This window comes from Pteropus alecto, unplaced genomic scaffold, assembly GCF_000325575.1.
Source record: "Pteropus alecto unplaced genomic scaffold, ASM32557v1 scaffold101, whole genome shotgun sequence".
In the NCBI taxonomy this organism is placed as follows: domain Eukaryota; kingdom Metazoa; phylum Chordata; class Mammalia; order Chiroptera; family Pteropodidae; genus Pteropus; species Pteropus alecto.
In genome coordinates, this window is record NW_006432945.1 from 17,035,434 (window position 1) to 17,047,239 (window position 11,806).

Sequence of the window (11,806 nt, forward strand, 5' to 3'; positions counted from 1 at the left end):
ATATTGTGCAAACGTCCTTACCACCCAAAGCAATATACAGATTCAGTGCAGTTCCTACAAAATAGCAATAGCCTTCTTCTCAGAACTAGAACAACTAATCCTAAAATGTATATGGAACCCAAAAGGCCCTGAATAGCCAAGGAAACCTCAAGAAAGAAAGAATGAGGTATCATACTCCCTAATTTCAAACCACATGACAAAACTACGATCATCAAAATAGTACAGTAGTGGCATAAAAACAGATATACATACATTTCTGGGCTATTTTATTACACTGAGATATCTACCTATCCTTAAAACACCCCTACTTTCTGTGTTTTGTTTGCTGGTGGTTTGCCCTGACCACACTGGTGACTCAAAGTCATCCCAGGCTTGAGTGTGCTGCAGCGGCTGTGCACGAGCCGACGTCTCCACACATGTCACCTAGGCCAGCGGTCCCCAACCTTTCTGGAACCAGGGACCGGCACTGCTATGAGAACCTAGTGTCTGATGATCTGAGGCGGAGCTGAGGCGGTGATGCTGGCGCTGGGGCGCGGCTGCAGATCCAGATGCAGCTTCGCTCACTCACCAGCCGCTGTGCGGCCCGGTCCCTGATCGGCCACAGACCGGTACCGGTTCACAGCCCGGGGGTTGAGGACCCCTGATCTAGACTCTGCACCTTTCTGAATTCTTAGGAACAGTTCTTTCCCCAGGAACAGTTCTCACTCTAGATTTGGACGATTTTTTTTTTTTTAATCTCTGAAGTTTTAACTTCATCCTGTTAATTTCAGCCTATTATTCCAGGTCACCGAAATAATCTCGGTCCTGTCGTCATTGCTACTAGGTTCCTCTGAGCTTTGTCTCTGCTGGATCATAAAACGTTTCTTTCTTTCAGTCAGGCCATGGATAAAATTCTTGAACAAGACAAAGCCAAGGGCAAGGGCAGAGTATTCTTCCTCAACCGGAGATCATCCTACAGGCTGAGAAAGTGTACTGTCTATTCCAACAGATCTGGGTACATCTGACAAGAACAGCGTCCAAACATCACACGCTCCTTCACCGAGAACGCATGCAGCAGACTTCTGTAAACCGGCTAGCACGCACGGCAATACACTACATCTGCAGCTTTCCCCAAGCCTGCAAATGAGCCGCTCTGCTTTAAAAAACCAGATGATGTTCTTTTATTTTTTTCCCATAGGAAGCTATCACTGCATCCATTTCAAAATATTCAGAATCGCTAAGGAATGGGTTTTTGGATGTGATCTGTGTCAATAGCTTGCTTATCTGCCTGCAGCTCGCTGTGATTTCTTAGTGTTTTTTGCAAAAAGCTCTAAACTCACATCCACATGTTTCTTCCGCAGAGCTTGCCACTGCCTTGCCCGCGTGGAGACAGGCTCTCTCTCTGTATTTCTCTGCTCTCCCTTCTGGAGAAAATGAAACTTGCACCAGACCCTTTTTTGAATCCACTGGGGAAAAGGAAGCATGCATAAACATAAAAGAATCACAAGAGAAGATTAATTTTTTTTCACCTCGAGTCAACCTCTCTGCAGAGTGAGAATTTCTGGATCCGAACAAGATTTCAAAAACCTTTTCTATCATGCTCAGCACTTATTAGAAGCTTTCTCTGCTAAGACCTTTCCCTGCCATGCCTTCCCCTACCTACGAGGATAACATTCTCTCCCTTTCTTTCAAAGCTCCTCCTGCAGACAGCACCCTGCGTGGGGGCGCTAGTGGGGGAAGCCCAGATGCCAGGTGCTAGACCTGGCTTCCCCACCCCCCACCCACTTGGTGCTGGTCTGTTTTGTCATTGTGTAACTTCACGCCACCACCCGCAAACCCCCCACCCGCTCACCTCTCTCTTCATATGGTCTGTTTTCAAGGAACTTATCGGAGGTGTTAAAGCAAAGATATGAATCTGAGTCAAAGGCTGAACATTTCCCTTCGACTTAAGGGGAAAAAAGAAATGCCTCCTGCAGTGAAGGGATGTAAAATGAACTGATTATGACCCCCGCTGCTAGTTACATGAGCGGAGCCTGAGAACAGGTGACCGAGGGGAGTTAAGCTCTACTTTCCCGGCCATTGTAGAGTTTTGTGGGGAATGAAATTATGCCTTTGAGGGGAAAAAAAGTAAAAACTGCTAGTGGGCATTTGGTAAAAATCAGTGGACTCCTTTGCTGCTTGTCACAAGATAAATTGGTGCAATCGTTTTGGGTGGTTAATGCAAAGCAAAGGTGACAAATTCACAATTTTGGGCTTAGTCAACCCTCTTGAAGGCAGTTAACCTGAAAATACAGAGAAGAAAAAAAATACACAGGGGCAGAAAGCTGTTCACTGAGGCTTAAATATGACAGCCTTGCACAGTCCCAGGCCTACATCGTGATTTCAAAAGTATCTGTTGAAAGCTAATTAAGTCCAACAGTCTCGTAAGGATTTAAGAAATCTTGGTGCATGAACGAGATTGACTATTACACAGAAATTAAAATTATAATAGAAAGTCTGTAAAAACATGAAGAAAACCACATAGTATAAAATTAAATAAATATACTACATTTCAAAATAATATTCAGATTCATTGCAATTAAGTAGATATATGTGTACATAAGCAGGATAAGGCTAAATAAATAGTTATGCCAAGTGGGAGGATTGAAAGCAATTTTCACAATGTTATTAAAGTTTCTCTCATCCTGCTGCGTTTTCTTTGCCACATCAGAATTGCTTCTTACAGGAAGAAAAATACACTGCCTATCAAGGCAAGGGACCGTAAAGATGTTTGGGATTAGACTTAAATAATCATTTTAAAAGCCATCTCGTATGACTCTGGGAGGTTAAACCGCCCGTCAAAGGTGGGGCTGCCCTAGTGGCGGACACCGAAGTGTCCCTTAGAACGGCCCAAACGAGAGTCCTCCTCCGTGAAACTGAAGCTACCGGACTGAATCTCTCCGTGAAAGTGGACGCTGAGCATCTACTCTGCCCTTGGATTCCCAGTTTCTGAAAACAGTCACCCTCTTTTTCTAACATTGTCTCCCTGCCTTCCTGGGCTAGTCTTGTAAGTGCTTAGCAGGGCTTTTCCTGTCTTCCTGAAGGTCACAAAAAAGAGTGGCCCCTGTTTGACACATCACCGAGACGGGAGGACAGAGCAAGGTGCAAGGCAGGGCGGACTGAGATCAGCTGCCTCTCGGGATGACGGAGCATCTACTGTGGCTCTCAGACGCCTTCTCTCCCCAAAACACATGCAAAACACCACATTTTTAAACAGGCAATAACCAGGCTTAGTTAAACGGGGTGGGGTGGAGGGGCGTGAATAGAGAGAATACAAACCTCGGAGCCTGGGAAATGAGCCGCCTCTAGGGAGGGGCTCGCCCACCCCCAAATCGCCACAGCCACACCGCATTTGCAGCCGACCCTCCGAGTTTCCTTGGATCAAGCCTCAGGGGCAATAAGCGCCACTGGGCGGGCCAGGGGTGCAAGCAGGAGGTGCCCCCAAGGGACCGCTCCGACGGCGTTCACCGGCTCCCCGCAGACCTGCGACGCGGGAGTCGCTGCCCGCGCACGCGCAGTACTCACCTGCCCGCGGGCCTGTGGCTGCCAAGCTCGGCGCGAGGAGCTGCAGCGACGGACCCTGGACCCTCCAGGGCCTCGGAGAGCCCGGGGACCCGCGCCCGCAAACGGTCCCCGTGTGCCCGTGCGGCCTGGGGGGCTCCCAGGCTGTGCCCTCGCTCCCCGTGGGCCTGTGCACCTTGGGGAGCCCCCTCCCGCGGCGCCTGCCCTGTTCTGACCCCCGCCACTGGGCCGGGCCCAGCTGTGGAGCCCACAAGCCGCAGGCCGCACGCGCACGGGGCCCACGCACCCGCTCTGGGCGCGCCCAGGCACAGGTGCGGAGGCACAGCCAGCCCCCGCGTGGCCTTCGTACGCGGGGGCCCCAGGTGTCTCCCATGGAGGGTACTCAGGCCAGCTGCAGCCGCAGGGGCCCCCACCCAGCTGCACGCAGGGGCCCCCAGGTGTCTCCCGTGAAGGGTTCTCAGCCCGGCCGCCGGCCGCCGGCCTAGCCCTGGCACGGCGTTGAAGTGCCTCCAGCTCCGCATGCAAGGAGAACATGTGCCCTTGCTTAGCTGAAAACTTGGAATTAAGCAGATCGCATGTTCCCCCAAGGGCCCCAAACTCTAACAAAGACTCTCATGGCCCCTTGCGGGGTTCAGATCCTGGTGGCCCTAAACTGTACTAAACCCACATGCACAGCTCGCACCCCACCTGCGGGCCTTGGACCGGGGAGCCCTCCAGTCTTGCACAGCCCGGGCTGGGCCGCAGCCACCTGCAGAGTGCCCAGGGCGCAGGAGGCTCACCTCGCCTTCCATAGTCACGTGCCCTCTGGTAGAAATCTGGGATACAGTAATTCTGGAGACAGTGAAAACACAAACTATGAGCAAACCTAGCAAACATACACAAATCTACCAGGAAATCCTTGATACTGTAAGCAAAGAAATTGATTTTGGGGAGGTGATATTGTGAAAAAAAAATTGTAGAATTCGAATGTAGGGGATTCACTACCAGCCAAGTGTCGTTCATTAATCAAGGAAGGTCTTCTGAAGAAGGGGTTTCAGGCAATATGCGACCTTCAGAAAGATGAGCCTGAAATGCATCGTGTGGGATAACTGGTCCATTGACCCGGGACGACAAGGAGATGGATCTCTCTCCATCACCCAGGTTCCTAAGACACAGGGCTGTGTCCCCAGTCTCAGTGAAGTCACAGGAGGACCCTGGAAGCTGAGAGAGTCAACACGGCCGCACAGATGGCAACATCGGGTTTCTCACTCTGTCTGCACAAAGGTCGCTTTTGCAAGTGTAGCAACCTCAGCTGAAACGGTCTGGCTTCTTAAAGGACTTCGACAGGACTCTACCGAAGAAAATCCTGGTGGGGTAGCAGTGTGTGGGGGCAGGAGTGGGGAGCGGGCTGGCGGGGGCCAGTGGTCTTTGGGACCGGGTGTGCTGGACGCTAGCAGAGTGCTCATTTTCCCCACCTGTCCCCCACTTGTCCTTGGGATGCAGCTTGCAACAGGGCTGTGTCACGCGATGGGCTCAATCATCTCCGCCCCGAAGGCTCTGCCTTAGAAGCAGATGGATTCTTCTTCCTGAGCTAATCCCTGTCGATCTCGACATCTGCCAGAGAGCCATATATTGCCTCCAAGACGCTCATTAATACTAGAGGCCCCGCAGCCACCGAAGCGGCCGAACCGCCTCCTCCAGAGCCAGCTGCCAAGCTGCCAGGAAGAGGGGCCTCGGAAACCACACACTCTGTCCTTGCACACGTGCGACGTCGAATTGTCAGCTCCAAAACATCAGGACCAAATCGCGCGGCATTCTCAGAGGCGTTTCAGAAAGGACGGCCTGCTTCCGCGGGCTGTTTCGTTTGCCCGTTCTATTCGGTAGGCAGCTTTCGCTCTGAGGAGCCTGTTATCGCTATGGCGCTCATTAGAGCGGCCAGTCATGCATGGGGAGCTGTTTCTCTCCAAGGAAAATCTGCAGCATCACTTCTTTTTTAAGTCGTGCGTCAGAAGCCAGCCAGGACGCAGGGCTGGGGTGGATGCATGGCACTTTGCTGCCACCCGGTGTCGGGCCTGCGAGGTGGCTGCGTAAAGACGCAGGGATCCTGTGCTCGCGGATCTGCTGACACTACCAGTCGGGGTCCGTGGAAGGCGACTTGCAGGCTCCAGGGCCTCATCCTGGGTCACGGGCTTGGCTCAGATCCATTCAAGGGCTGGGTTCTGATTTAAGGAGGCCGACCACACACAGCCACAGAGAGAAATGCCACGGCTGACATGGGGCGCCTGCCCTTCCACTCCATGACCCGGGGCGGGGTGGGGGGCGAGGTCGGTGTACCCAGCACCCCCTCCCACTTCCAGACCTTTCTAGAGATATCTTTCTCCCACCTGAATCCGGTGCGGGTCCCCCCAGATCCTCCTCTGGTGAAAAACTGGAGAGGAAGATGCGGCAGGAAAATGGACACTGTGGTTTTCTCCAGGCTCCTCGGTCCCCCGAGAGCTCTGAGCCCGACCCCGGGACTGGCGAGGGAGAGAAAGCGACCGTCAGTCCTGCGCCGGCTCTCCAGGGGACGCCCCACATTCCACGAGCGCACACCTGCGGCTGCTCTGCCACGAGGGCGAATGAGTCTGCCACACGCGGGCCCTGCGCCTGCGTCCTTCAGGGCCGTCTGGACCGAGGACACCTTGAGGGAGACCGGCTCGTGGCTCAGCTGGAATCAGGCCCGTGGTTCCTAGGACGCATCTGGGGGCTCTACCAACCCCTCCTCAGCGTTCCATCCCAGGGCGAGGGCTGGTATGTGGCCCCCTTCTCGGAGACCCCCCTCCTGCCTCTTTCTCACCCGGCCAAGATCGCTTTATTTCTGAGAACACTGCCCTGCTCGGCCCCACCCCGTCTCCCCTCTTGCCATTGTGTTCTGTTTATGATACAGGTCCCGGTGCCTTTCCAAATCAAACACCCTTTCCTCTCAAAAGTACTTTCGCAGGTTGTAAGAGTCTGTTTTGCATCTTAAAAGCTGCTCCGTGGGGAGCGTGTGGGGCTAACCCTGCCAACAAAGGGTCAGGGGGGAAAAGCACGTGAAGGGTGGCAGGAGACAGGATTTCTCTCCCCAGAATGTCTCCTGGGGGAAAGAAACGTCGCCCAGAGTTTCCTTCTTTAACAGCTGATGATGGGACATTGAGAGAGAAGGGACATTACAGCCACCGGTGAAGAAACCAGCCACCAAATGCGTCACTAACGGGTGTTACTCTGTGCCACCGTGCTTGAGGTGGCTGGGATGCAGTTACAGGAACCAGGACAGCAGGTGACAAGCCAAAGGTACGAATGCAGACCTCGAACGGACGCTCTCATGACTCAGACCAATCACCTGAGTAGGAAATCTCTCCTGGGTGCGGGTCCGCCCCCTCGGCAAACTGAAGAACTAGACCCAAGCACTCGATCGTAATACGACAGTCAGGAAGAGCACATAGAAGAGGCATATCGAGAGAGATTTAATTTCTTTAATCGCAAGCCATTGTAAAAATTAGGGCTAGATTTAGCTGCTACAGATAACACAAAACCCCAAATAACTGACTTAAACAAGACGTTATTTTTTCTCTGTAAACCAAGCCCCAAAGAAAGGGGTTTAGGGCTGATAGGATGGGTCGAAGAGGATGGTGAACTCAGACTCCTTCGAGCTTCCGGATTGTGGCTTCCCCCTCGTGGTTCCGGATAACTGCTCGAGCTCCCGTCATCACACCTGCATCCCGGCCAACAAGTAGAGGGAGGGGCTAAGAGGTCCTCACCGCCCCCCTTTAAGATCACTTTCTAGTCAGGTGGGATTCATGTTTCTCTTACATGTCCCGTGACCCCTGAAGGTAACCGCTCTCGTTTGTAACGAGCCGGGTACGGAAGGGGCACGAGCAGGAAATGGCATCAGAGGCCCCGTGTCACTAACACACCCGAGACGCTGCCGTTTGCTCGACTGATGAAAGCAATCAGGCTTTGCCCCCTCCCATCGGAGCCTCGCCCGGACTCCCCGGAGAACACACCAGAAAGCACACACAGTGGCTGCGCGGCCGACGCCAGACAGAGACCCCTCTGCGGAGCCGGCGGCCAACGCTGCGGGCTTAAAAACCCAGGCTCCAAGCCGAGCATCCTGCGAGACTCGCCCCGACCCAGCTAACGTCAGTCATCGCTCTGCAGAGGGCCCCACTTCCCTGAGCAAGAAAATGAACACAGAACGAAGGTTATCGGCTTCTTTCTGCTCTGGGCCTCTGGGCCCCGTCTCCTGTCTCCTCCGGGCTGGGGGAGGTGCAGAAAGCACGAGGCTGAAGACAGGTTTTCGCAGACCTCGTCGCACTGGCCGAGCAGTCCCGTGCCTGCTGACCACGCTGCAGGGGCGGTGAAGAGGCCTGTGCTGACCTGCCGGGCGACTGGAGGCCACGAGGCGCTCCACGCCCACCAGCGAGGAAGGGACACTTTCTACAACTTAGAGACGCTAATACATTAACATCTTAATGGCCTCGATGGCATCGCAGAGGGACTGGGAGGCCAGAAGGATCCTGTGTCGAGGGACTGCAGGGTGACGCTGATGCCGGGAGAACCACGCGTCACCCGGGCCACCGAACCCCGGCCCCGGGCACCGGCACATCCGGTGGTGGGCAGCGGAGGCAAAGGAAAGCCAGGGATCTTGCTCCTCGGCTACGGCAATGACCCTGGCTAGGGCAGAGGCTGAAATTTTTATCTGAAATGAGGCTACTTCTGGAGAGTCTGTCGTTCCGTTTCTCTCTTGCAAGCGGGCCGTCCCCCAGCTCGCTCTGACGGCGGTCTGGGGCCCTCGTTTGAAGTGCAGACCCCTGGACTCCGGCCCCAGGGCCTCTGGCCCAACAGGTGTGGGGTGAGCTCAGGAACCTGTACTCCCGACCCCGGGCAGGGAGCCCACACCGTCTGAGAACCAGCTGTCACGGGCTGTCCCCGAGCGGCCACACGGACACACTACCCTGCCCCAGACGCGTGACTCTGAGCTCTGCCACCCAGCGAGTCCCACCACGCGTGTCCCTTCATCACACACGCTTCACACCAACTTAACTCAGTCGATGTTTATTGGGCACCTACGATGGGCAAGGCACAGACTTGGAAGCGGTAGGCATGACAAGGCTAGGCCTCGCCCCAAGGGGCTTACAGTCTAGCGGGAGAGAGACACACACACAGGCACAAAAAATACAGGCAGAAGGGGGCGAGCCCTGTGACCGAGGCAAACCGGGGGAGAGCGGGGAGCGGGCAGAGCGAGGCTGCGGGCAGGTCGGCTGTTTGATGCAGGGGGCACGTGCGGTGCTCGCAGGCGGACCGCACGGGGGACAGCCAGGCACGGTGCAGAGGAGCGAGGCGCACGTCCGCCGTGGCTGGAATTTAAGACACTGGAGGGTAACGGAAGGAGCTAAAGCTGGAGAGGTCTGAGGCTGAACAGCAGAGGACATCCGTCCCCGTAGCGAGGAGACGTGACTTCCTGCTGCTGGCGCTGGCGAGCCGTCGAAGGGCTCTGAGCCAGGGAGAGAGACGGCCCGCGCCCCCGGCCCCGGGCACGCTGCCTGTCGCACACTCGGCTCTGTTCTTGCTGACTTTGCTCTGTGAGGTGCAGCTTCTCTCGCTCTCAAAGCAGAAGCCCTGGGGCCACATCCTTTCCAGGCCGCAGGAGGCTGGGGAGCCGTGGCCTGGGGCTCGGAAAATTTCGCACGCGACCCCTCGGCGTCACCTCACAGAGCAGGCAGCTCGGCCTTCTAGAAATCTTCGGAGCGTCAAGGGCAGGGCACGAGGAAGGTTCTCGACGAACGTCCGTTGCTTAAGCACAGACAGAAGGACGGAAAGAACACGGCAGAGAGCTGCAAGCGACATCACTAGCATCGTCCACACCGACCGTCCTCCAGGCGGCAGGACCCGCCGGGGCGGCGGCCCTCGGGGAGGCTCACGGTGACCGTATGTGCGGTTGCTAAGGGCTCTGCGGACACCTCCCCTGGGACGCCGCCTAACCGTCCAGCGAGGAGGGAGAACAGCGCCCGCCGCCGCCCGAGCCGGCCCAGCCCGGGAAGGGATGCGAGGCCACTGCGGTCCAGGTGGACACGGCGATGCTGGTCAGCGACGGCTCCCCCAGGACCTCCACAGCAGCCGAGGCGGGCGCCGGAGCGGGGAGCGGCGACGCCACCGCCGGGCTCCCCAGCAGAAAGGCCCCCGGGGACGCGGCGTGAACCTCTGCGCCTGGCCCCGCAGGGCCCCCGCCGCCGTTGCTGATGGTCCACAGGCACGGGTAGGGGCTGCGGAGACAGAGACAGGGCGGACGTGGTGACGCCCCGGAAAGGGTGGCCACCCCGCCGCTGCACGCACAGTGCTGGGGGGCCCGCCGGGAGCGGGGCGGACCCGGACCCGGCCGCTTCTGCGGAGAAGCTGGGAGAAGCCGGCAGGCGTGCCGGGCGCAGGCACGTGATGAAGCGCCCCGAGACCCACATTCTGAGGCTGCCCCCGAACACAGGTCTCCACATCTCGGGGCCTCCCTCCCTCCCTCGCGGCCTGTGGACACGGGGAGGGGAGTGAAGAGGGAGATCTGGACCGTGCCCTCTGTGACTGAGACGTCCCCCGGGCCGACGAGGCAGAACGACCGGGACACACTGGGGTCGGAACGCCTGGGCTTGCAGCCTCGCTCTGCCGCCATGAGCTCCGTGACCTGGGTCAAAGCATTTAACGTCTGAGCCTCAGTTTCCTCATCTGCAAGATTCTCAGTGACAATTACACGCGCCTTCCAGATACTGCTGAGGACGAAATGAGACGAGCGTGTGATGCTAGCACATCACGCTCCGAAGACGGTGGTGGTTCAAATTCTTCCATCCCTGGTCTCTAGCGGTCAGCTCTGGTCCCCGGCAGAAAGGCCGGGAGCTGGACCACTTTCTGGGACCTCTCTTGTTCTGCATGACACTGGTGTCACCTAGCCAATTTTTAAGAAATACTGCTGCCTGCGTCCTGCCCCGAGATTTCGATCTCCCTAGTCTGGCATGCAGCCTGGGTGTCGGGAATTTTAAGATCTTTCCAGTTGATTTTAACGTGCAGCAAATTCTGCACCTTCACGTAGACCCTGCGTGAAAATGACAGCAGCTGGGACAGGCAGAAAAACCTCGGATGCTGCGAGCCTCTGGTCATCGCCACGTTCGGACTGACTTTCCAGCCTCTGCCGCCTGATCCCGCGTGGCGTGGTAACAAGCTCATTACACAATGAGGGCTCCGAACACAGGTTTTCTCTAGAAAAATCTGTACAGTCAGGAAGGGGTTAAACACTTCACTGAGAAACCGGAGGTGGCAACGCCGCCCCGTGCCCTGTGCCACGTTTCAGACTCTGCGGACCCCGCTGGACCGGAGGAAACCGCGGAAGCCCGTGCCCTGCACGTCGTTTTCATGTTTAACGAGCCAGTCAGCTGGCTCGGATGCGGCCGGGTTTCTTCTGCATCGCTCGGAGCCCCTTCCCCACGCCTCCTGGGCAGAGGGAGGCCATGGGCTCCGAGTCACGTGACCGACATTTTTAAAGCCTCTCAGCTTTAGTTGCTCCTTCAGTAAAACGGGAACTTTAATACTGGCCTTGTGCATATATTCGAAGACTATAAATGACTTGCATAAAGGGTCTAGTACAGACCTCAGCAAGCGATTAACCTCCTCGAGGACTCGCCTTCTGACTTCCTACCATGACCCTGGTCACTGCATTTCCCTCAGATCCTCCAGCCACGCACTGTCCCGCTGAAGTGAAGTGTGAGCCACGAACACAAGGCTAAATTTTCTAGCGGCCACATTTTTACAAAGGAAAAGAAAATGAACTTATCGTTAATGATGTTTTGTGTAACTGAAAATATTTAAAATATTATCATTTCACATTATGCATTCGGTGGGAAAAAATCATTGACTTTTATTCTTCATTTTATCCTACGTCTCCTAAATTCTCTGTGTATGTTACCGTTACAGCACGTCTCAGTTTGCACGAGCGGCATTTCGAGGGTCTGGTAGCCACAGGTGGCCGGTGGCCGCTGCCCTGGACAACACAGCGCTAGACCCTGAGGCCACAGCAGCATCAGCATCACGGTCATCAAGACCACAGTTTATGGCCGCATCAGCGATACCTGGAGGCTTGTGAAGAACGCAGAGCCCCAGGCCCAACCGTGCATTTTAACAATGTCCCCGGCAATTCTAATGCGCAGTGAGTGTGAGCGTGCTGACACGCACCGAAGCTCCCGGTCTCCCGACTGGTCATAGACCTGCAAACCTCACGTCACCTGACATC

The 11,806-nt window shown here is 55.9% G+C and overlaps 1 protein-coding gene across 1 annotated transcript in view; it reads right to left on the reverse strand.

Moving 5' to 3' along the window:
• Nucleotides 1-9,517: 9,517 nt before the first annotated feature.
• TBX19 (T-box 19) overlaps nucleotides 9,518-11,806 on the reverse strand; it is a 21,524-nt gene continuing 19,235 nt past the window's right edge. The window contains exon 4 of the mRNA XM_015586148.1: nucleotides 9,518-9,803. Coding sequence (XP_015441634.1) covers nucleotides 9,518-9,803 — 286 coding nt within the window. The remainder of the gene's footprint in view (nucleotides 9,804-11,806) is intronic.